Source organism: Lissotriton helveticus, chromosome 1_2 (assembly GCF_964261635.1).
Source record: "Lissotriton helveticus chromosome 1_2, aLisHel1.1, whole genome shotgun sequence".
NCBI classification, from domain to species: Eukaryota; Metazoa; Chordata; class Amphibia; order Caudata; family Salamandridae; genus Lissotriton; species Lissotriton helveticus.
In genome coordinates, this window is record NC_136058.1 from 95492057 (window position 1) to 95519612 (window position 27556).

At 43.4% G+C, this 27556-nt stretch overlaps 1 protein-coding gene across 2 annotated transcripts in view; it reads right to left on the reverse strand.

The window, feature by feature from the left end:
- The window catches only part of UBE2U (ubiquitin conjugating enzyme E2 U), a 357359-nt gene that overhangs the window by 18311 nt on the left and 311492 nt on the right, over positions 1-27556 (reverse strand). For both annotated transcript variants that reach the window (XM_078669184.1, XM_078669191.1), the window contains exon 9: positions 15075-15153. In XM_078669184.1, the coding sequence (XP_078525310.1) occupies positions 15075-15153 (79 nt within the window). The remainder of the gene's footprint in view (positions 1-15074; positions 15154-27556) is intronic.

Below are 27556 nucleotides of genomic sequence, written 5' to 3' on the forward strand. Positions count from 1 at the left end.
CAGAGAGAGTAGAGCGTTCTTCAGCGTCCTTCAGCGTTTCTCAGTAATTTACAGCGGAGAAAAGCGGAAAAAACGAGAAAGCGACGTCCAAGCCACTGTCGGTAAAAAGGAAGGAAAACCTCGCTCAATTACAGCCGTCCGCCAGGGTAACGATGAAGGTTTTCAGGAGACTGCCTTCCGGCGTGCAAGCCGCGTTAGCCTACGGCCGCCATGTTTCCGTTCCTCATGTTAACTACCAGCAACGCTTTTATTACAGCCCATCAAGTAACTTAGCTCATTCTATGGGAAAGTATTTTCTTAAAATCATTAAAGGTTTGATTGCAGCCTATTTTTATTAACCAAATCTTCCAGGCAACTTTCAACCAACAGCAGAATATAACATATTTCATAAACCAAGAGTTCTCTTCGGTAATGTTATACCATCAAAATGCCTAATGGAAAATGAAAAGGCGCTGGTCTTTTCTCCAGCATGTGGTGCGATGTGTCAATTATCAGATCATATTAAATAATTTCAGTTTCAAATCTGAACTAAGAGTAATGGCCAAATACCTGACAGTGGTAGCAGTCAATCTAAGAATCATTCATGCCTTCTCCTATATGGACAATTGACTTCTGAAAGCTCACTTAAAACCAGCCCTGTTACAACAGTTCAAGATCTCTCATAACTAGTAGACATTGTTACTAGAACTGTAGCAACATATTTAGTGTGGGAGTCATTTTGGGTGGAATCTGTTCACCTCTACAGAGAGGGTCGAAGCATGAACAAGAAAGATATAGGATCTTCAGTGGGAATATAAGCTACTAATGAGAAAGGCTGGCTATCTTTGCAGTCTCATGTGATCCTGCATCTTCTTGACCATGGATGGTCTCATTTGTATGAGATCACTACAGGGGTTAGAGGGACCAGGTTTGGGGTAATGGGGTGGCAAGTTCTAGAAGCGAATTTCTTTCTGGCGCAGACATTATGGCAAACATTTTTGAATTGGGAATCATGAGGTAATGAAACTGCCGGTCTTACCCAGGGAGGAGCAATAGTTGTGAGATTGTGCATTTCATCAAGAGATACAACTAAGGATTCAAAACAATTAGGCAGGTGCCTTAAAGGATTTGGCAATTTTGCAAGAGCAGAGGTGCATTTACAATTGGTAAATAACTTTAATGACCCTTGGGGAGAGCAACTTGTTTGGCTTTGAAGAAAAAATAGGAATCCTACATGTCCAGGTATCTAAAATAAACATACAAATGGAAGGCACTGTAGATAAGCTGGTACAAGACATCTCTTAGTACACATTTCAATCACAGCTCTCATCCCTTTTGCTTTGAAGACAATTACAAGTTCAGATGAAATAGGGCTTCGCATAACTCCCAACTTAACGAGGCAAATATGCAACACAATTTTCTTAGAACTGTGTCTTGTGTCTCCCATGCAACTGCCATGCAGGCTTGCTGATTGCACCTGCATCCAAAAGCAAAGCAAGGTTCTATGTCCACATCTTGACAGCCTGGCTCATGAGGTCTTGAATTATGGGCATTTGAACCTCTTGAAAGACTGCATGCAAATTCAAAAGGCAGACTGGGCTCTTTGACAGTGTTCCACTTTCGAAAACGTTATGTATTTGGTTTCCTTCTCAATGTTTCATGCAATCCTCAATGTGCCAGGATGAGGCCTTATTGCTAGATCTACTAGATCTGCTAACAGCTGGCAAAGATTGAGCTGAGTTCCCCTTTCTTCGATGATAGCATATAGGAGTTTTTAGAAATCTTTTTAAGATTTGTGTTAATCATGAAGTTATAGATGGATTTAACAGGGCATTGCTACCTTGTATAAGTCTTGGTCCACCAGAGGAGTTAAATTTAATTTTGGCAAAATTGATGCAGAATGTTTTAAAGCCATTGCACTGATTTGATCTTGAATGTATGTCTTCGCAATGGTTTTCCTGATTTTGGCAACATGTTCCTGGAAAGTAGTAGAAACACTGTCCTTGTTGGCAGATAGAGGCTGTTAAACAGCTTTTCAAAAGGATAAAATAATGCTAAGGATGATGCTTTCATTCCTGGTTAACATCGTTTTAGACTTTAATACTCTGTGGGACTGGATTGTTTAGTTAGAGTGCTTTTTCAAGACTGTATACAGAATTATTTTAGGTTAGTAGGTTATGTGCATGTCTTTTACTTAATATATTTCATTTTTCGATAAAATGGTTAGATTTGAGTAACAACATTAGTGTTGAGATGGCAAATATCTCTCTTCTGAAATGCAAGATAATCTTGATATAAAAGAGCAACATTAAGGTCTCTTTCTGCCAAAATAAACCCTGAGGAATGCACTCTTGTTCACATTTAGTTAACAATAAAGCTGTTGACAAGAGCTTCAGCAATTTATTCCTTTTATAGTCTTTGCTTTCTGGGAACGCTCACTGTGAAAGTTGATGGCTGTGCAGGTTGTGTCACTCTCAGATAATCCATTAAGCGTTTACAAGTTTTGGGATCGGGGCAAATTTCTCTTTGGTTCCAATGGTTCCATGATGGCCTCACTAGACTAGCTCTTAGTCTTGATTTCTTGCCCTCAACATGTTTAGTGACTTTCCACAGAATCTGAATCACCAGCCTCACCAAAAGGCCAGAGGGCTTGATTAACCTTTTCCATGCTCATGACGATCTGAGCTCGTCATGAGGCACGGTGCTCCGGTGCTCATGACGAGCTCAGCTCGTCATGAGCCGTGGAACGCTCAGGTGCGGGGAGAATTCCCCTGCTGTGCTGAGCGTTCCACGGGAGCCGGTGCACCTGTGACGAGCTCAGCTCGTCATGAGCACAGGAGTGCCGTGCCTCATGACGAGCTGAGCTCTTCATGAGCATGCGGGTGCTGTGCGCGCCCCCTCCCCCCAGCACAGCGGGGGAATGACCCCCGCAGCAAAGGGGTTAACCAAAGTACAAGAGCTCTAACACGCCACACAAAAATACAATTATCGTTTTTTGCTGTTTAAATAATAGGTGTATTAATATGCCTAGAAAGTCGTTCCAGAATTCTAGCCATAATAATACACTCTCACGTAACTTTCTAAAGGCTGCCTATTTCTACAGTGTAACACTGCACACAGCATACAATTCTGCCAAATGTGCAAACAATTATTTTTCTCTCCGCAGGGAAACATTTTTCTCTGTGGAGGAAATTCTTCCAGTACACCACCAGCAAATATGTGGGGTGATCCATTCCGCTTGCTATCTAGGAAGGGGAATTACGCAGACTCTTGAAATGAGTACATTTCTGCTCATTTCCAGGGTGGAGAACGGTTGGATTCCAGTATGGGAATACTCACAAATGTACAAGGTTGTGGGTGTTCACAATCTTAAAAGCCAAACTATGCTTTATGTGAATTACAACTACTGATTTCTCCACACACGTGATGAAGAAAGTCACAGTAGTAAATCCTTTTATGCCTGCTAGGAATCCTTTCATACAGCTGAAAATGCCATTATGAATTAGGCCCAAATGTTTAATATTGTCAAGGTTAGGGTGGAACCAGGTGCAGAGGGAGCATGTAGAAGCTCTTAAATGTGGGTAAACCATATTTCCTGCTTAGCAAATCAGTTTGCTATGGAATTAGACATATAGCTCATTAGGGGCTACATGTACGCAAACACAAAAAAACATTTTGGCATGTACCAAACCAAATAGTGATTTGGTAACCTGTTGCTGAATCGCAATTTGGGTTTGTGACTCGGTGATAGGAAGGTGCGTGTTGAGTGTATCCCTTCCAAATACTGAATTGCAACGACATGTATGAATGTTTTGTGACCAAAATGCGGTCGCAAAACATTAGCATTTGGCTATCAAATTCCATTTGGTAGCAACCCATTGCCAAATGTTTGTAAAAGCATTTTTTAAGAGCAGGCACTGGCCCTGCCTGCTTTTAAAAAATAAGAGAATGTTTTTTATTTTTGTTTTTGAAATGCATCCTGTTTTCCTTTCAGGAAAACGGGCTGCATTAAAAAAAAACAAGATTACTATTTTTAAAAACAATAACAGACATGGTGGTCTGCTGATCCCAGCAGGGCACCATCCCTGTGATTTATCGATTTCCAATGGGTCGTAAACCAAGAACTAACTCATTAATATTCATGAGGTAGGTATATTTGCAACCCACTGGAAATCCAAAATAGAACTCAATCACAATTAGGAACTCGCTATTTCAAACATTCATATATGTGGGCCTAGGTGAGGAATCAGGGATGGTGGGGGGCGGTGTGGGTTGAAGGAGCTCACAACAATTTTGAAGTTGGTAATTAATAATTTGGCATTGAGCAGAAAGACAGCCTCGCGCAGGCTGGATTCTTATTTGACAGGATAGAAGGCCTGCCAATCTTAAAATGTGTCAAAATAGTGAATGGTGGATACAAGAATACTGCAATATTAACAAGAGCAGAGTTCTTCAAACTTTGGGGCGCGCTCCCCCAGGGGGGCACAACACCATCTCAGGGGGGTCGCGCACTCGACCCTAAAATCTTACCTTTGTTATCTGCCGCTGTCACCCGCGTCGCAAGTTTTTATCCCATTTCAAATGGGAATTTCTTTCCAATGGAGAACTCCGGTAACAGAGAGTTGAAGGGGGGGAGGGAGTTCACCATCCCAGGAGGGGGTTAATTGGTAGAGCTGAAATGCTTCAGCTGCAGTGGGAGGCAGAAAGTCTCCTCTGCTAAACCAAAAGCAAACGAAGAGACAGTCCTGTTCCTTCATGTTTGATTTCAAAGCAGAGGAGACTCCTTGCCTCCCACTGCAGCTGAAATGACTGTCTGTCCTTTCTTTTAGTTTTAGCATCAGAGTCATCCTGCCTCCCACTGCGGCTGAAGCATTTCTGCTCTACCAATTTAACCCCATCCTGGGAGGGTCAGCTCTTAGCGGAAAGGAGACAAAGTTTCTTTTAAAAGTACACAGGCAGGCGCACACGCCCACAGGTCTAAAAGGGCTTCAAGATGGCAAAAGAAAAATGCCAGCCAGCCATGTGTTTAAACAGCCTGAAAATTGCTGGTCTTGACACTAAACATAGTTATAAACAAAGAGGTATGTCTTCATTTGTAATGTGACTTTTCTGTCTTTATTCCCTTTTATTATCAATCATGGATCAGGCAGCCATAGAACGCAAGCACAAGTGCTTTCTATTTATATTTGAGGTTAAAGTATGCACAGACAAGTGCTGGCAATACATCTTTAGGTGACTGCTTATTTAGGTACCGCCTGGGATATTAAAATAATGAGCTGGCAACCCTAATCATAAAACTGGAGGTTTATTGCAAGATCAGCACATTTATTTTCCCCACCCTGATCCCTGGTTAATGCCATAATAGCAATAGTTTAACTTATATCTGAAACCCTGCGCCGCCATCAATAACCTGCTGAGTTACTTCAAGTGTCTGGGAATGCACCTTGCACTCGGACAACTCACTCCTCATTCTCGCCCTTCACTTTCACGCTCACTCTGCACACACAGCAATCACAATGCCCTCACACTGATCCTGATGCACTCACACTATTCACCCCTCACCCTCCACTCACAGTGATGACTAGCACTCACAGTGCACTTGCGCTGTTCAACCTGTACCTCACTCTGCAGTCACATGAGCACACTACTCACCCTGCACTCATGAGAGTGAGAAAATTCATGGAGAAGGAGGAAATGAGGGAGGGGGTGCCAAAACAGACTGTTGCACTGTGTGCAACCAGTGCTACCGCAAGCCCTGGCTGGCAGTGTTAGCCCCCACCCGAAGTTCAGGTCTAGTTGTGCCCCTGTACACAAGAATGGGCATGTCGTGCCCCATCAAGGTTTTCGTCCTATATTACAAAAGGACACATTTACATGCACTGCAATCCAGCCTTTCAGTGGGCCCCTTGATAGAGGCAGTACCTGTTTTTGCCCTGAAGGCCTGGTATAATTCAAAAACAGATTCATTTAAATACCGTTTTGTTTCATTTCTTTTTAATGTGATACAGTCACTGTTTTGGCTGAAAACGTCTGCCGAATATTCAGCTTTGAGAAAAACTGCTATCAAAACTCTCTTGCCTTTCAGCTCATCCTATTTATGTGAGTTTGGGTTCCCAGCACTTGCGGTATTAAAGACTAAGTACCGTTCAAGAGTAGATGTGGAGCACAACCTGAGGATGGCAGTAGTAAAAATCCATCCACAGATTGACCGTCTGTGGTGAGAAAAAGGCTCACCTGTCACATTTATGTTGGTGGTGTTATTATTAATCTATGTCATGTGTAAAATAAAGCATCCTAGTAAAAACAATTTTCACACTTTTTTATCTTGGAAATTTGTCTTTTGAGCTGTATAATAAGCCTGTGTCATTTCACCACACCCACTCACAAACCGGCAGTTTACTAAATGCTCTTGTTGTGTAGAATATTATTTGCTGGATATGGCCCGTGATATGCCTGTGGTGGTCGATTATGTAGTGTACCAGATTCCAGAAATTTCTGTCAGGTGGTGGTGGTGGGGGGGGGGGGGGGGACATCTAAAAAAATTCAGCTGGGGGGGGGGGCTCAACCTACAAAATTTTGAAGACCTCTGGTGTAGAGGGTCTTTGGGTGTGGCTTGATCCTAGTCAATGACTATTGATATGTAAAGAGGAGCTAAAGTGTTAACAATGCAATAAATTTAGAAGAATACATTAGTAATCATGTATTACAAAATAGCAATAAGATCTAAAAAAAATAAAACGGCCCAAAATAAAAAAATAAGTATTAAACATTTACAATTAGGATCAATTGATTCAATGTTTAACATTAAAATGTGTAGGAATTAATGTGCGTTTACGGAAACAGTGCAAAAGTTACAAAATATTGAGTCTTTATAGAGGTTCTGGGGTGGAAGAGTACGCAACTCACAAGTGCTCATCACAAAAATGAATCAGTCAAGAGTTCCAAGAAAGCACACAGGCTATGCCAGAGGTTGTGGTACACTTTCTTACAAAACTCAGAACAAGCGCTAGGCTCCTTAGGTTTTCAATGCAAGATACAAAGCTGTCACTTTCACTACAGAGGTTGAAATGTACATTTTACAGAGCTTAAGTCTCTTTTGTGGACTAAATTTACACAGCCATAAGGTTTTACTGATAAATGCACATTGCACACAAATGATAATGTACAGAAATAATATTTCAGTGAATATGTATCATTTGTGCATCACCAAGTAAAGAGTATTGATTTATTTTGATGCTATTAAAATCTTTGTTGCCATCACAGTTCACAAATCCCTACAAACTGTGCTTAATGTTTGCTTTCCTAACATCTGAATGTGTACAGTTCAATACATATACAGGTATTTACATTTTCTTGTGTGTTACAAAAATGACATACTACAGCCTTTCCTTTGACACCCTCTGTCCCAGGAAGATTGTCACATAATTCAGTTTACTTCTCTTTCTCTAATTGCAGAGTGAGAGAAGTGTGTAAATACCAATTCCCATGTTAAAATGCATAAGCAGCAATTTGTCAGAAGACATAGCCTGACATTTGACCTCTATCTATGAAGAACAGCAAAAGTGACAAGATACATACACAATTTAAAGACTTCTTAATGCATCGATTGAACTTTGCGAGCCACCAAACATCGGCTTGCAACCCACTAGAATCCTCAAATGCTCTGACAATCTTTTTTTTAAATTTAATTACTTTATTTTGCTTAGTCTGAACCATAAAAAGTACATAGTCCAAATAAAAACATGATAAGATCTTTAGGTTAAAAATCAAATCAATACAATATGTATACAATTAGCATAAGATCTAGGTTCCTCACTTTTAACTAAAAATGCCTTCCTATTAAGACTAAAACCAAGCAACAAAAACCTCAAGAAACAACCCCTTAAAATTAGCGTAAATCGGGTCCGCTAATCCATCTGGAAAGTCTAAGAATGTACAACATAAGGTATCAAATGGGGTTAACTGACATAGAAACGCTTAAAGTGCAAATACCATTGTGATACATAATGGTTATTTCAGGGTCTAATTCTATGTGACATATATACATCATAAGAATTCAATAAAATACAAATTAAATCAATATCCAGAACTTATAAATAGCACCGAGCTAAAAGCATACATCCAATGGAAAAAAGCAATATGAGATACAATTCACAATATCTGAAAGCCATATTCTAAAATTGTTTTCTATACTGTAAACCTTTACACAAATACATTGCCACAGAGTAATAGACAAATAAGGATGGTAGCACTTGCAGGTACAAAAAGGCAGGGTGGCATTGTTTAAAACATTGGTACGATATACCTACTCCTCAATTCTATGAAATAAATACAAAAAAACAGAGTATGTATCGTGTTCTGAGTAGATATAAATGCTCACACAGACAATTAGATAAACATTTGGACGAGTCATTGTGGGTTGAAAATGTCACCAAATAGTGAAAAATTTCCAATCTAAAGCAGGTTAGAACAAACTTATGCTGGGTTTTATAACCAAACATTAAATATGGTTGTAGGGATAACGTGACCAAAGGCATTTGGTTCCTAAGTACACTGAGTCTAAATAATGTAATAATCAACCTAACTTCCTCAAACAACATGAAACACATCTGGTTTAGTTCTTTCCTTGATATGGAATGCAAAGTTTCAGGGGATTCAAATAATTCTGGGTGCCTCAAATCTGATCAGATCTGTTTGACATTTTTCAGCTAGTGTATATAACGGTACTCTGCCAGATTAAGGCAATCCAGGACTACCTTACGATTAAAAAGAGTGTCAGGAGCAGTCCACACTTCATGTCATATAGGAATGGGGCACGATCGTGCTGTATCAACTAAGAACAGCATCCCCAATTCCGAATGGAATACCTGGAACGAACAGCTCTGAGGTACTGACAAAAGAGATCTTAGAAATGAATTCTTCACAATTTGTAAGGCGGTCATATTGCACAATCCCCATAGCTCTGCCCCATATAATGCAGATGATATACATTTGGACTTATATACAGTTAGTAAGACATTATTGGGCTTATTTCCGAGTTTCTGTGCAAACTTAGTCAAGGAAGCAATTGATTTTACAAAGTTACGTTTCCTTGCATTAATAGCAACCGTCCATTACCCACTCTGTGAGAACATGACCCCTAGATATGAAAATGAAGGCGTAAAAGTAAGTTTAGTGTTGTTAACAAAAAGGTCCCGACATCTCACAGAGCCCTTACCACATTTCATTGCAAAAAATTACAAAACAAATTAACAACACTGCTTCATACACAATCCCTGTAAGTATATCTCACTAAGCCACCCCCAATCAGAGTGAAGCTTCATACTCCTCACCACCATTTTGAAAATACAAGGTCCGGGATTCAATATCTCACAGACCTTTCCTTATAAACACTCCATTAGTATTTACGTCTTGGGCAATAACTAATACCAAACTGTTTACTCCTGTGCTTGAATTTGATTAAAATATTTTGTCTATTTTGTTGAAATTCATTTTGTTTTTCAACTAAGCTATGCTTTAAATCAGCATTTGAACTTTATAGGAGACTTTGGGCCAGATGTAGGAAACGTAATTCCGGTCGGTAACTGCCGAAATTACCGAATTTCAGCCGTTACCGACCGGAATTAGGCTTTTCATATGTAGGTGGCTTCATTTCAGATCGGTAATTTGCCGAATCGGTATTTAAGAATTCGATAAATTACCGATTCTTAAAAATACCAAATCTGTAAATTACCGTATCTGAAATGTAGGGAGCACTCAAATGAGTGCTTTTCCCATCTTAGGATTCGTTATTTACCACCAACTAGAAGTTGGTGGTAAATAATGAAAACCTTAGAAAAAGCATTTTTTAGGGCTCGGGCCTACGCCTCCACGAAGTGGGGGGCGGAGCTTCCGAGCTCTTATGCGTTCAAAAAAAAAAAAGAATTCAGAAAGGGGTCCGGCTGGCACATTCCTTAGTTTTTTATGGCATCTGCCTAGTGATTCGTCTTCGCTGTGCTGTGTATTTAGTAGCGTTGACGTGATAGGCTATATGTAATTTACGCGTGCCCGATTTGGCATATTTTCGGCGGTTTCGCGCACGGCAGACTTATTAATCTTAATTAGGAGCTGTCAGAGTGCCCGTGTAATGCAATCCAGATGGTGCAAGCGCGTTCACCATTGCATTGCATGTATCATGCGCGATTGCGGCGTGTTTTATTTGCCATCACCTTGTTTAGAACTGCTGGTGCTGAGCTCCGCCTGGACCCACTTAAAGACCTGCTCTCTCCAAATGTAATGCTGCCCTCGAAATATCCACTTTGACCCTGTTGCCATAATTAAGTATGAACCCGCAGTGGGCCTCATTCTCCGGCCCCCTATCCAGCCCATGTCTTGAATATTGCGCACGTTCAGCCTTCACACGGTGGCATCCCAACATGTTAAAATGACGTGAGCTCTATTCCAGCCGAGAAAGGGAGACCGTTGTTCCTAAACTCCTCCATACTAGTTTGAGACCACCCAGGCTAAGGCCATGAGGCTGCATGGTCCCAGGGGGCTACGATGGTCATCGTTTTAAATGGTTTGTTTACGTTCCGCGGGGAGCCCCTTCCGCTCCTTCGGGCAGCATCTGAAGGAATTCTGGGCTTTAAAAACAAACTTGCTAATCACTCAGTGTTCACGGACACAAGGGATAGTGTTACCAGCGGGGTGTTAGCGGCCTCGTGGTGGGGAGGGAGTCGGACATCTTTGCTGCAGTTTAGGGAGAGAAGACGCTGGCGGGGGTGGGGGGGGGGGAGAGAGCTGGAATAAACGCAAATTTGTGTCTGACAGTTAACACTTCTATGGCAGGGCATGGGCAGCAAGCATTATTTGGGGGGCAAATACCCCCCAAAAAGCACAAAGGTTCGCAGTTCATTGTGGTTTGTGGATATTTGCACTCTTAGTCTTATCAGGAATCATGGCCATCGGCAGGTCTATCTTGGCGCCTGTATACTTCAATGCCTTTGGATTTTATATTCATGATTGAGGGGCTACAGAGGAGCTGTGGGGAAGGGGCGAGCTACAATTCAAAAGGTGCTGTGATAGGGGTCGAGGTGCATTGAGTAGGCCATTTTGAGAATATTTTTTCCTGGAATCCACCAGTACCACCACCACCAGTACTACCACTACCAGTATTACGGGCAGCAGTACCACCACCACCAATGCTACTGCTACCAGTACCACCACCACCAGTACTCCCGCTACCAGTACCACCACCACCAGTACCACCACTACCAGTACTACCGCCACCAGTACTACCACCAACAGTACTACCACTACCAGTACCACCACCTCCAGTACTACCACTACTACCACTACCAGTACCACCACCACCAGTACTACCACCACCAGTACTACCAGTACCACCACCACCAGTACTACCACTACCAGTACCACCACCACCACTAGTACTACCAGTACTACCACCATCAGTACTACCAGTACTACCACCACCAGTACTACCACTACTACAGCCACCAGTACTACTACTACTACAGCCACCAGTACTACCATCACCAACAGTACTACCACCACCACCAGTACTACCAGTACCAGTACTACCACAACCAGTACCACTACCACCACCAGTACTACCACCACTAGTACCACCACCACCAGTACTACCACTACCAGTATTACGGGCAGCAGTACCACCACCACCAATGCTACTGCTACCAGTACCACCACCACCAGTACCACCACTACCACAACCAGTACTACCACCTACAGTACTACCACTACCAGTACCACCACCTCCAGTACTACCACTACTACCACTACCAGTACCACCACCACCAGTACTACCAGTACCACCACCACCAGTACTACCACCACCAGTACTACCACTACCAGTATCACCACCACCACCAGTACTACCAGTACTACCACCATCAGTACTACCAGTACAACCACCACCAGTACTACCACTACTACAGCCACCAGTACTACCACTACCACCACCAACAGTACTACCACCACCACCAGTACTACCAGTACCAGTACTACCACAACCAGTACCACTACCACCACCAGTACTACCACCACCAGTACCACCACCACCAGTACTACCACTACCAGTATTACGGGCAGCAGTACCACCACCACCAATGCTACTGCTACCAGTACCACCACCACCATTACTCCCGCTACCAGTACCACCACCACCAGTACCACCACTACCAGTACTACCACCACCAGTACTACCACCAACAGTACTACCACTACCAGTACCACCACCTCCAGTACTACCACTACTACCACTACCAGTACCACCACCACCAGTACTACCAGTACCACCACCACCAGTACTACCACTACCAGTACCACCACCACCAGTACTACCAGTACTACCACCATCAGTACTACCAGTACTACCACCACCAGTACTACCACTACTACAGCCACCAGTACTACCACTACTACAGCCACCAGTACTACCACTATCACCACCAACAGTACTACCACCACCACCAGTACTACCAGTACCAGTACTACCACAACCACCAGTACTACCACCACCAGTACCACCACCACCAGTACTACCACTACCAGTATTACGGGCAGCAGTACCACCACCACCAATGCTACTGCTACCAGTACCACCACCACCAGTACTCCCGCTACCAGTACCACCACCACCAGTACCACCACTACCAGTACTATCACCACCTGTACTACCACCAACAGTACTACCACTACCAGTACTACCACCTCCAGTACTACCACTACTACCACTACCAGTACCACCACCACCAGTACTACCAGTACCACCACCACCAGTACTACCACTACCAGTACCACCACCACCACCAGTACTACCACCATCAGTACTACCAGTACTACCAGTACTACAGCCACCAGTACTACCACTACTACAGCCACCAGTACTACCACTACCACCACCAACAGTACTACCACCACCGCCAGTACTACCAGTACCTCTACCACCAGTACTACCACTACCACCACAACCACATTAACACACTCCATAACACTTAGCAAAAATACATTACCATTTACAATGCCATTAGCTCAAACTCAAATAAATCCGAGCCCGATTGCATTTCTAATGCTTGTTTTGCTTTTCCAACAGTGCCATGTTGCAGACATACATGCCCTTTGGGCATGTATGTCTGCAACATGTGCACCCATACACATTTGAGGGGTGCAACAGGGTGTCAAAGTGACACCCTGCCACCCTTCAATGTTTCCCCCATTTACCGAATCGGTATTTACCGATTCTGTAATTGACATTCATTCCTACGGGCCACCAGGCCCATACGAATGAATGGCAATTACCGAATTGGTAAATACCGATTCGGTAATTACCGAAATTTACCGATTCGGTAATTATGTAAGAAAAATTACCTACATCCCATTTGCCTGTTCTTAAATACCGAATCGGTATGATTCGGTATTTAAGAATCGGTAATCTGGTGTTACCTACATCGGGCCCTTTGTGTTATGAATGAAGATGTAAAATCTCCCCTTGTCATGTATATGATTAATAAAATACGGTTACATATTTTTCTTGATCATTATCTTCGGACAAAACAGAAGAAGTTCTCTCTTCTTTCTAAGCCCCCATAAGATTTCTGGCATGAATTTACAAGCTACCTTTTAGGTACTGGTTGTAACCTTTGACGGATATGCATCTTAAAAATTAAATTGATGCTTTCTAGTGGCACTAGAAAATAAAAACGTCAGACCCATTCTGACTTTGCTCTCATTTGGGAATATGTGCTCGTCGAGGTAGCTCTAATAAACCCAAGAGTGAATTACTGTTATGCACTATATGCTGGTCTCTTCTGGCTTTTCTACTCAACTAATAAAAGGTGGCCAAAAATGTAGCCCCTAGAGCCATCACTGAGCTGAGCAGATGTCTCCATGCCTTATTTAGTTCAAGGCTGGCTGCTTGGCATTCAAGTGTCTTACCCATCTAAAAACTGAATATTTACCTTTTAAGCTGAAGGATATTTTCTGTAGGGAATCTTCACAGCAAATCATAAACGTTTCCCTTGTAGATTCCAAATTTAGGGTGGCCAATACTTTACAGTTCAGTTTCTACTGCTTTAAAAGGAACTCCAGACCAACTTAAAAAAGGCACCCTGACTTACTGCCTTCAGGCAAAAACTGAACTGAAGTTTACATTTGTTTGTAAGCAGGCCTTTTTAAAAATTGGTTCCAAGAGACATGGCCATTGTATTGTGAGATTTAGAAATGTAGTTAGTCATCCTACCAGCCTTGAACCCCTTCATCTAGCCCCACCAAATGAGAGAGAGAGACCTTTAAAACACTTTTACCTCGTACAAAAGGCATGCCATCTCCACTCACAGTGCTACCTTGCAAAGGTCTAAACTTCAGATTAGATCACGTTAAGGTCTCCTTCCTTCAGAACACCCTACATCTACATTTAACACTGAAAATAAACCACCTCCAAATCAGAAGATCCTAAAAGACCACCTTGTTTACTCAGGCATTTGTATAATTATATATGGTGCACAACAGCCCTCTCCAGTTTGAAACGAATCCCTTCCTAGCTAGTCACCTAAGACCAGCTTTGCCTCTTGATATCTGGTTGGGTACATATTTGACTTTATGTCATCTACATGTATTGTCCAACCTCTGCCAAATGATCAACTGCTTCTGAACAGCTAGTTTGGCAAATGTAATATAATGCAAATTGCCACTCCCTTTTCATTTGTACCTATACAACAGAGGTCTCAGGCCTACGTAGGGCAGTTAGCAGGGCTTTAAACCCCCCACGCACCAAAATTAATAATGAAATAATTAACAAATGAAATTCAACATCCCTGAAAAACATAGAATACACATACATAACACTTTATGAATGTCTTTATAAATATCCCCTTACACATATATATTTAAAGACAATACATTTTAAATGGTTTCACGCATAAAATTAAAATACTGAGATACTATTTTGGACACAACATTTGATATAGAGACATTTTATTCCTTTTGTTTAAATGTGTGTGTAAATCATCTATGCAAATAGTAAAGTAAATCAAATCTTCAAGACTTATTTATACATGAGTTAATGTCCTTTCTCTTACTCTTGCATTTCATGTGGGTCTGGTTCAATGTTTTTATTTTTCTTTAAGTCGTGGTTGCCCATCACTGGATCCTGCAATACTGTTGAAAACATTAAAGTTAAAATATGTCCATGAACGTAATATATTTTGGAAATACTCTTTATTGACATTCTACCACAAGTGACTTTACATCAGTCTGTATTGAGTGCAATCTTTTTTTAAAAAAAAGGACATTACATAAATATCTATTTTTCTCAATAAAATAACTTTTGAATGCCACTTTATTATTACAGTTAAAATGAAAAGCAGAAAAAATCCAGAAGGAAAATCAACATTTAAGTATTTCAGAGTAAATCAAGAAGGAAACTCAACATTTAAGTATTCCTATCAAACCACAAATGATCGTGTAGTTTTGTACATTCTCAAAGTCATCATCTTTCTTAGTCAAACTTGTCTTTCACTGAACACTCATCCACGTTCCTTAAAATTCAGTCCTTCTCAGTCACATATCCCAAGGGCTCTGAGCTTGAGGGGTACATGTCATCTTACCCTGTTTCTTACTTGGCCTGGGCGGTGAACTTTGATCCGTTCGTGGAGTTTTCTGCACTTCGCAGAGTTCGCGAAGTTCAGAAAACTCCGCTTCGTGATGTGCAGCAGAGTGTTTTCCCCACTCACGATCACGAATGGTACGTTCGCGAGCGCGAGATGTCGCTTGGGTGTGATTTCTACCAGAGCGGCAGGAATACCAATACAAACTGCAGTTCGCACTGCACTCCGCCACTCGCGGAACTTCGCGAAGTACGCAAAACTCCGCGAACTATGCCCAGGCCTATTTCTTACCCACAAATTGGAGAACCAGGTGCAGCATAGCAGTCAGGAAATTGTCCCTTGCTTTTTTGGAATATGCAGGTAGTCTTTTGACTGCATGGTCAGACAGATTCTCCAATACCATGTGTGCATACCGAACTAATGGGTTGTTTTCAGTATCTGACCAGGGCAAGTTTAGATATGACTAATAGTTGGTATATCAATTTCCAGGTACCTGGAGCGACCCCACTCTCAATTCAAGGGGCACAAACATAATTGAAACAGCTGCAGCAGTGGGTATGGAAAACCCATCATTGCTCTAAAAGAGGCAACCACCTCGTTCCAATATGTCACTATTTTTTGGCAGGCCCACCAAATGTGAAGAGATGTGCTGCTCTCTGCGGCACCCTCGTCCACAGACTTCCCGGGCACCGTACCCCTTCATGAAAATCAATAGATTACTTCATTGCACACCACAATCTCACCTCAATGGATTACACACTCTTCGGCAACCTTAATTTCCACCTGGACAACCTAGACAACCACAACACCTCATCCCTACAGGAGAACTTCCACACCATTGAATTTAAACAACAGGCCTCCTCCCCAAACCACTCCGCAGGACACATGCTCAACCCCATAATCTCCGCAAGCAATTAGCATCTCCGTCAGCCACACCTCCAAACTATATTGGATAGACCACCACTGCATCTTCACCAAACCCGCCGAAAACCACTGCGTCCACTGTGACCCGCTCAGGAGCTGGAACAAGGTTTCTGAAGACCAACTTGCCGCCTCTCTCCGCAAAACCCCACCGCCGACCAATACAAACGCCAACGCCTCAGCACGCAACCTGCACCGATGGATCTCTGACTGCGCGAATACACTGGCACACTTTAGGAAAAGTTACGGCAAGCAGCCTTAGGGGAAAACCAGCTGGTTCTCCCCACCCTCCAAGAGTCCAGTGGCACCTGGAGATGGTTCAAAAGAAGATAGAGGAGCAGCAAGACCTCTGCAGACCACGCAGTCGTCAAAACCGCCACTGCCTCATAAGAACCACTAATAAAACTGCAATACAGGAACGAATCAACACAACGCACACAAAAGCAATGAATTCTTGACTGTCATTAAAGAATTTGCCAAACACTGAAACAGACACCACAGTGCTCCGGAAGGTAGGCGACCTACCCTGTATTCAGCCATCATGGATTAGGTGTATCCAGAAGGTACATTGTATATTTGTATAAGTACACTGTGGGATTCCTGTAGCTATTTTTATTTTTCACAACACTCTTCTCCACCTCTACTCATACTACTTCCAACACATATCCCCTCCACCCCTTCCATCTCACATCAGCAAAAAGAAAAGACCTCCGGCAAAGAGCCCCCTCGCAGGACCCGTTGGGCAATGCAGGGCCAGCCCACCGAGCAGCTGCCCGATGCTGAAGCATGACACCTCTTGGGGTTTGTGAGGGCCCTTGCTCCTAAAAGATCTACACCCCCACTATTTCTTTTTTTTGTTTACAGTTTTTTATATAGCGCGAACTAGACCTGAATCGGGTATCAGAGCGATTTACATTGCACCAATTGCATTATACGAGCACATATTCATTTTTTTTGTTAGGCACAGGGAGATTAAGGGATTTCCCCAGAATCACAGGATGTTCAGCCTCATTGCCGAGACTCGAACCCAGTTCCCCAGATTTGAGGTCGACCGCCCTAGCCGGTACCCTTTTTACATCTGGTAACCCCACCCTTTCCCCCATTGCATCCCATCCTGCCACCATTAGGAACGGCATACCCTTGTTCTTGCTAATGACATTTAGGGGCGCGTATGCTGGACCTGTTAAGCCCCAGACCCTCTCTTTGTGTTTCACGAAACTACTCATTGTCAGACGAAAGGCAATGTCTCAAGAATGTATAACTAGTAGATGTGTTCCAAATTGTAGGCTAAATTCAGTTACATTGTGAACACCGAGTCAAAGACAGCAGCGTTACTTGGCCTCCCATTTGATATTCAATATTGAAAGCCCTAACATAGCCATGGAGGGGACGAAATAGGTGGTGTGGCGATGTAAACGAATGGCCCGATGCAACGAGCGTGCCAGGCACGTGACCCTGATATCTTTAAAGCATTCGAGGACAAAGGCGGCCTTTTTCCCCAAACAGGTGAGACCCATCAAAGGACATGTCCACCAAGGTGGACTGGACTTCGCCGGTAAAGCCTGTAGACCTCATCCATGCATGTTGTCTATTAGCCACACTGGTGCCAACTGTTGTAATGAGGTAATCCGATTGAATGATTGATTGCTTGGTTGATTGTTGCACCACCTCCAGCACCTATTGGGCGTAACTGGAAACGTCTAATGTTGCTTGTCCAGAGGGATGAACAGTGGCGACGCCTCCGCTAAGGCAGAGGAGCGTCTCCCCACTGCTTTAAGAGCAGTGCAGAGGAAAAATAAAATGGTAACACAGAAAAGTTTTATAATTATATTTCCCACTCCTAGGTGCTGGGAGGGGCAAGTCTGGGCAGAGCAGGGGCCAGGGGGAGGAGTGGTGAGCTCACTCAAAGTGCAAATACCTGTTTGGCCGACTGTCTTGGGTCGGCCAAACAGTCATGCACACTTTGCATTACACAGACTGGTGAAAAATATGCACAGGCTCCCTGTCCACGTCTGAGTGCTGAACCATTACTTTTTCGAGCCAACACTTCCCTCAGCCCCCCTACCAGCTGCCACTGGGGATGAACCATCCAGTTATAATTTTCAGCTCTGATTCTCTATGTTGGTCTGATCTTAGGCTGTTCTTAAATATGTCCTTCTAAAGGGTTTCTCCATCTCTCCACTGAGGATTCAATTTGTGAGTATCTTTCATAACTGGACCTATACTTTCATGGTTCCTCCTTACTGTGGGAGCTGAAAAATGTATAACGAGCAGAGACCCATCCTCTGGTTCCATGGTACAAGGTGAGGAGCTTCCCTCCCATTGTCAGTGCTCTTGTTGCTGCCTTCCTAGCCCTGGTTGGAGTATCCATTGTATGATTTGTTTTTATCACAATCTTTCTCGTAGAGTGTGTGTTTTCTTATAGTGAATGAAAGATCTAATTCGCCCACCACTAAACATATCCACAATCAACTGGCATTTACCCTTCTCCAGTGTGTAAATCTAGAGTACCTGAGTATTATGTTACATTTTGATCGCTGCTGCACAGCCCAGCCAAGATACTTACAGGTTATGCCATTTTTTAAGCCACTCTCAGTTTTGCTATAAGTCTGGATGGAGTCGCCACACACCACACTGAGACAGAGGGTTTTAGTTGTAGGCCCAGGTGCCTGAGCAACCCTTACATACACTAGAAGGGAATACTAGGAGCTATCCATTGCACCCCTCAAGCCATACTCAGAGGTAATAATTCTATATTGTACTAATTTATTTATGTAGCCTGAGGCATGGCTGTATTAAGAATTTCCATCAACAATATAGTAGTGGGGACAAAGGGTATACCTGTCTTCTTCCTATAGCCAAGTACAAGGTTGTCAACCTTGCTCTGTCTATTGTCACTCTTGCCTTGGAGACAAAAAAGCTAGCCAATGCCATATTTGTAATTGGTCCCCTATGCTGAATGAACAAGTTAGTTACTGTCAGTAAACCTATTTCTGGTATCTAACCACAGAATCCTTACCATTTGACTATTCTCAAGGCCTCGGACTGGATACGGAAAATCTTCAACAGTGCCCCTACGCGAACAGCTGCTGTGTAGCTCCGCATCAGCTTGGTTCCTCTCTGGAAGTGACATGTATAGTTGTATAAGAACTTCACCCATGTGCGCGGACATTGTTGCTTTCAAGGCAGACCCTGAGCCGAATAACAGATTGGTTTGGACCAGTGTGCAGATCTCTAGACCTGGTAGCTTTTTAGTTGCAAAAAAGTCAAGTACAGAGGAGGTGGCAGATGGAAGTGGTGGTGAGGAATCTGCAGTAAGAGTATTTACTAGAAAAAGTGTTACTGAAGGTAAGTATCTTGGTATTCAGAAAAATACTTTTCACTGCAGATTGTTCACCTTTTGAACAGATAAAAAATCAGTACCTCCAAGGTAGTGAGTTTGTGCACTGGCTCGATTCCAAACGTTCTGCAGGACCGAGTAGTAGTGCCTTGTGAATGCATGTGGTGATGCCCACATAGCAGCCTGGAAAATATCCAAACAAGTACCCACCATGCTAAAGCAGTAGTAACATCCTAAGTTCTGGTGGAATGAGCTAGTAAACCTTCTAAAAGTTGCTTCTTCGCAAATGAGCAGCAGATCCACCAAGAGATGGTCCTCTGCTGCACTGCTTGCCCTTCTTTGACGGAGAAGTGTTGGTACTCACTCACCCTCTGTGCTGATGGTTTGGCGACATGAAAGACTATCTTTTGGGTCAAGAACAACAGGGAACATCTATGCAGCCGTTCATAAGGAGTGCACATAATGAAAGTAAGGACCAAATTCTAGTGCAACTGGGGCATAATGAATGAAGAAGGTGGAAACATATGTTGTAAATCTTTCAGGAAACGCATGACAACAGATGACTAAAATAAAGAGGGCTGACCTGGCACCACAAGAAAACCGAAGGAGCCACCCAGAACCTTTTTAATTGCCCAAAGCAATGCTTTGCTGGGTTAAAGTTAACACAAACAACAACACTTCGGACAGCTGGTGTGTAGTGGGTCAATCCAGCAGTCAATACTTCAACTCACAAATGTATCCCAATGGCAGGTGTATACTGTTTTTGTTAAGCTGACATTGACAGCCTTGTAAGGTGGGTCAGTGGCAGTCAACTGGCGCCAATAAATCTCCAAGCATAAAGGTGAAGACTGTTCAGGATAAGTCATTGCCCTGCCTCTGTGACAGCAGATCATTCTGAAGGGGCTGCCTGATCGGACGACAGATGTTCAGTGAGAGAGAGATGCCTTGGAAGCTCCAAAATGCAAAAGTGCAGACAGATTGCGTTTTTAGAGGTGGCAAAATGATTTAGCCAAAGTTCTCCCCCTTCACAGAAGAGACATTGCATCACCTCTGAGTGTAACTGCCACTTGTGATTTACGAGGTGTTGTGGCTGAGTCTGTCTGTCCTAGTTTTTAAAGAACCCACTGAGAGATGTACCACTATAAAAATATATTGGTATTCTAGCCACATCCAGAGCTGTGATGCCTCCTGGCACTGGGTCTACGAGCTCACCCCAACCTGCTTGTTGCAATAACACATGGCATTGGTGTTGTTCATGAGCAATTGTACCAGCCTATTATCTATAATTGATGTGAAGGTAAGAAGGCACTCAACGCCAAGCAGATAGCCCACAGCTACAGATCGTTGATGTGGAGCTAGGACCCCGCCGAAACGCAGATGCCTCTGATCTCCCTATCTCCCAGATGGCCTCCGCAGTCTAGAAGGGATGCAATGGTCACCACTATGAGCTCTGTGTGGAGTAGGGAGATGGGTCTGCTGCTGACCCAATCACAATTCAGCAATCACCACTGCAGATTGTTTGTAGCGTCCTAGGAAATCTGGAAGTAATCAGAGAGGTCCCCCTAATGCTGTACCCACAGGGACTTCAAATCCAGCTGCAGGGCCCATATATGCAGCGTCGGAAGCTTGACCAACAGGAGTCAAGAGGCATCTGTCCCAACAGCCTCAGAGTCATCCTCACTGAGATCCAAGACAGAGGCGAAGACATCGGGATCATAGCCCTAACAAACTGGACTCTCCATTCTGGGGGGGAGCCATGAAACATCACTGTGTCCAGAATGGCTCCAGTAAAGGGGGGACTTTTGAGAAGGAGTCAGTTGTGACTTCCGTCTGTTGATAGTAAATCCTAATTATGTCAGGAGGTACACCTTAGTTTTGAGATGGGCGACGACAGCCTAAGGCGGAGCCCGCCTTTAACAGCCAGGCATCGAGGTAAGGGTAGGCTCATACCCTGGACCTCTGAAGAGGTGCTGCACCACCGCCATCACTTTCGTGAACACCCAAGGAGCACTGATGAGGCCAAAGGAGAGCAGAGCAAACTATAAGTGCTCCTGCCCATCATGAACTGCAGCTAGAGTTTGTGGGCCTGCAGGACAGGGGTGTGAAAACAAGAGTCCTGTGGGTCCAACACTACCATCCAGTCTATAGGCTTGAGGGCAGACGTGACCTGGGCCAAGGCAATCATCTTCAATTTCTCCTTCTGCAGGAAGACATTGAGACAATGTAAAACAGGACGAAGGTTTCTGTCCTACTTTGACACCAGAAGGTAGTGAGAATAACAATCATAGCCTACTTGTGGCAGGGCATCCTCTCCTACGCTGAGAAGCCTACAACCGCTAATAGCAACTTCCATGATGTGATGAAGGCAATAGTAGCTGCCTGTATGAAGGAGAGCTGCTTCAAATTCAACTCCGAGAAAACTGAAGTCCTCTTCCTGGGCCTCACTCTCCCAGCATTGGACAATTCCTGTCGGCCAGCAGTTCTTGTAACCCCCCTATTGCCAACTGAATACTCACGCAACCTCAGCATCATCCTCAATTTCTCGCTCTCTATGAACGCCAAGTTAACGTTGTATCATCCACCTGCTCCCGAAGATCATCAAATGGATCCCCACCAAGTCCAGGAGAACAGTCACCCAGGCGCTCGTCAGCAGCAAGTTCGACTACGGCAACGCACTCTACGCTGGCACCACACAAAAACTCTATAAGAAATTGCAGCACATTCAGAAAGCCCATGCAGCCACAAGGGCCCGCTCTTTCTGCTGCAAATGGGATAGATTGTCCTCTTTTAGCCTTTCTGGAGATGGTGGAAGATGCGACGGGCAGTCATGAATAATAGGCATAACCCGCTGCACAATCTGTAGGACCTTCTTGTCTAAAGTCATCCACTACCACCCTGGTGCAAAGTACTGGATATTGCCTCCAACAGGGTGGCTGTGTACTGCGAAGAGGTTTAGAGGCTGTGGCAGGTTGCAGGGTGGAAGACTGGGAAACACGCTGCCCCACATGGCCTGTGGATGTTGCAGCCATGGCCACAAAAGCTGAAGAGCTTGCTGGACTGGCTAAATCTGATGGCAGTATTGAAAGCTCTTGTATGTGTGCATTCTGAACACCTGTATTATCAAACTGCACTGCTTATAAACCCAATCAATACAAGATCCATGCTACACTGAATCGTATGCTGCCAAACATACGTTCGCTAAATATCAAATGGGAGGCCAAGTACCACTGGTAACTTGGACTCAGTGTGCACAGCGCAAGTGAATTCATCCTACAATATACAACATATCTTCTAGTTATACATTCTTAGTACATTGTCTTTCATCTGACAATAAAGTAGTTTCACCTTTTTCTAATACAGACACCAATCCTAACATCATGGACCTCAACCCATAAGATTCAACAAACCATGTACAGTAATAGATCCACTGTTGGTTCCAGTTGATAATGTAGTGCCCAATGCATTTAGGGATGGAGTCCCTTCTTCAGGGACAAGTTTAAATGAAAAACAATTATATAAGTGGTTGTTTCCACAGCAAAACAAATACATTTGTACCATTTAAAAAATTCAGTGCAAAGTTCTTTCCTGAACACCATTGTGAACAGGATAATGCCGCGTAACACTATTACAAACAACAGACAGCCTGCCACCCATGTGAGGCGATGCTAAAACCAGTGAGCTGAAAACCAAATGAATGTCAAGAAAACACCATGAATAATATTGAAACCAATATCAATTAAGCATGGGCGTAAAATCCGTTCCGCTCGCGGATTTTGCGGATTTTCGTCAAATTCGCAATCCGCGAACTCTCGCGAACTTGCCGAAAATTAGTAAAATCCGTGCGAAGCGGATTTTTTGCTTGGTCGCACTTGCCAACTAGAATACTCTACAATTTCGCGGGAGTAAACACTTGCGAACACGTAGATGCGGCGGGCAGCGACAATCTCGCAATTGCAAGATTGCAAAATTTGCAATTTCGCACAAAAATCCACCAGCAGGCAGCATAAACTTTGAAAATTATGATTTTTATCAGAATAACTCCTCAGGTTGACATTTGCCTGCACTTTTTCTTTGCAAGGAGTCCATTTTGGGCGGGGGGTGGCATTGTGAAGGAAGTGCCCCACAGTCTCCAACTTCCTGTTCCTGTCCAGCAGGCTCCTCCCAGTGCTTTCTTCATGTGTTGGTCACTTTGATTTGGATCTTGACGTGGAAGGGTTACTTTTTGTGGATGCTGCTGGATATTTGGATTTTTGCAAAACTGAAAGCACTCAGCAAAAGTTCAATCTTATCATTAGTAACCTTTCCCTGTAGTGCTTCCTGAGGGGCCCCTTCAGAGTTCATTTGCCTACTTGCAACTATTCTATGACCCTGCTCTGACCCTCACAGCAGGCTCAGAGAATAGCTACAAGTATACAACAAAGGTCCTGTTAAAAAAATTACACTGCAACAGAAAGCAATTACAGACAAAACTGAAAGCACTCAGCAGGTGCAAAAGTTAAATCTTATCATTAGTAACCATTCCCTGTAGTGCTTCCTGAGGGGCCCCTTCAGAGTTCAGTTGCCTACTTGCAACTATTCTATGACCCTGCTCTGACCCTCACAGCAGGCTCAGAGAATAGCTACAAGTAGGCCACAAAGGTCCTGTGAAAAAAAATTGCACTGCAACAGAAAGCAAATTACAGATAAGGAAGCAGGTGCCAGCCAGACTGGAAGTTTAAATTCAGTGACACATTAATCAACCCCAAATTAATTCATGTCAGTTGAAGCAGGGCAGGTGTGCTTGCTTTTTTTCACCCCCATAATCTACAGTGATAAACCAACCAGAGGGTGGCAGTGATGTACCAGAGGGTGGCATGGGTGTACCAGAGGGTGGCAGTGGTGAAACAGAGGGTGCTGTGAACCTGTGATGATGAACCAGACGTAGAAACAACAGTCGCGGCCGTTGCGAGCCGACAAGTAAGTTCGCAATTGCGAACTGGTACACAACCCTCGCGAACTGGCAGAAACCCTTGCGAACACACAAAAAAAACCCGCAAATTCGCGAGAGTTCGCGGATTGCGAATCCGTAAATACGCAAGTTCGCGGATTGCCAATTCGCAAAATCCGCCCATGCTTAATATCAATGCCATATGCCAATTTCATAAAATACTTGAGGTCTTCTGTGCGGTGTTTACATTCTCAGTGAGTTATCTTGAACTCTCCAGCTCTATCATGGCGTGTCAGAGTGCAGTAGGTTTGAACATCATTTCTAGTCCTATTGTTTATTCTCCACATGGATGATGCTATGGACGCGTGGTGCTTAAAGCATGCATTGGGCACTACATTATCGATTGAAACAACACTGGATCTTTTATTGTATATTGTTCGTTGAATCTTATAGCTTAAGGACCATGAGTTTAAGATTGGTCTCTGTATTAGAAAAAAGGTAAAAGTACTTGTACTCAGAATGTATAACTAGTAGATGTGTTCTATATTGTGGGCAAAATTTACTTACGCTGTGCACACTGAGTAAACGTTACCAGCGGTTCCTGGCCTCCCATTTGATATTCAGTTTAGGAATCCCTACCATAGCCACGGAGGGGAAGAAATTGGTGGTGTGGCTGATTTGAATGAACAGCCAGATGCAACGAGCGTGCCGTGACCCTACTAAAGTGTTTGAGGACAGAGTCCGCCTATTTTCCCAAAGAGGTGAGATCCATCAAAGGGCATGTCCATCAAGGTGGCCTGTACTTCGCCGGTAAAGCCTGTGGACCTCATCCATGAATGTCGTCTAATAGCCACTCTGGTGCCAATTGCCGTACTGAGGTAATTCGTGGCGCCTAAGCCATATCAAATACTAAATTTAGCTGCATTACAGCCATCTTGCATGGCTCATGTGAAATGGGGACGCAAATCTGCCACAACACCAGGCATAATTTGGGCAACACAAGGCAAAAGAGAGTGGGTAGTACATCCCAGGAGGCAGCTGGCATTAACAGAGTGTAGGGCCATACTAGTAGATTCAAACATGTATTTCCCAACCATTTCCAAGTGCTTTGATTCCTGGTCCGGTGGAATCATAGGAAATGCAGTTCAGGTAATTTAACTTGTTGAGGCCTGCACGACAGGGCTTTCTGGCATGGGGTGCTGAGTTAATATAAATCGGGATCAGCCGGAGCCAGGCGATGGCATAGTGCAATGTGCCTGCTCACCAGAGGTCCGGAACAGGGTTATACACAGGGTTGAAGAAGGGTGTGTATCCTAGCTTTATTGAGTGGATGTAATGGCTCCATATTGGTTTGCCCTTTGACCTCAACACAACCGGCCATGGCAAGTATTTATCCAGGGCTTGGCGACGTAGAGTTTGGCTTTGTGTTCTCTGATGGCATTAGGATTTATCAAGGTGTAGTCGCTGTAGCCCTTGGAGTCAAGTTCCAAGCACCACAAGCAAAACTGATGGGTATATGTTACATACATGTGTTTGTAACCATCTGTATAAGGCTTGAACCCTGTAGTTTTAGAGGATGACATTTTCCCTAGCACACTGGTTTTCAGATTTTTTTTTTTTTAAGGCTCTGAAAGACATGGGGTAGCTCCGGATCTATATATGGTGAGGTGAAAAGAAAGAAACTAATATCAGTGTGCATGGGTGGTAGTTATATACGATTCCACACATCACTTCTGGAATGGAATGAATTCTGTGCGCAGACACACAACAACATCTACTGGCATGCAAGAGTACTATTGAAGATTTTCCAGATCCAGTCTTGAGGAGTCTACAGGTGTAAGTATCTATAAGAATCTGTGATTACCAAATTCATAAAGTCATACCCACCCTGTTGAAGGCTTTTTCAGCATTGAGTGCTACAAGAATTGTATTTAGGTTTTTGCGCCTCATCTTTTCAACAAGGAGGGCTTGGCTTTTGAATGTTGCCAAAAGGATGTCTTCCAATAATGAAACCTGACTAGACTTTGTGTATCAGTCTGGGGACAAGTGGGGCAGGTCCCAAAACCATGACCTTCATATAGATTTTAACCCCTAGATTTAACAGTATGACGAGCCTGCATCATGTACATTTGGCATGGTCTTCTCTTGGTTTGGTAATTACCATGATTATTGCCTCTTTCATACTTGGTGTGATCCTCCCTGTTGTCCATGTAAAACGATCTTTTAAAGAGGGGAGTTAGTTTGACTGCATATGTTTTGTAGAACTCACCACAGATGCCTTCTGATCTTGGGTCTTAAAGGTTTTAATTGCAGATTCATTATTTCTTCTTCTATAATCCTCTTCTTGTTCTGCTGAGATGTGGGGAATGCTATGCCCTCTTGAAAATACTCTACATCCCTATCACCCCCTTCTTTAGAATACAATTTTGCTTCAAATTTTTAAAAAATTTCTTCTGTTCTCCTTTTTGTATATATCATATTTCCATCAGTTGATTTTAGGCTTAAGAGTGCTTTCCCTGTTAGTTTGTATATTTAAGCGTGTTAGATAAGTGGCAGTGAACTTTGTCAACCATCTCATTAAACTTCTTTTCAATATAAAAAGAACTCTTTTCACTTTATTGATTTGCATTGTTGGAAGTGGACCCCTTAATATTAGTAAGTGTTTTCATACGTGCCCTTTTTCCCGACTGTTTCTGCTGTCATTTTCAGGTCAGTCTCTAATTGAGCCCGCACCAAGCCTCTCTCTCTTAATTGAGGTTGCTTCTG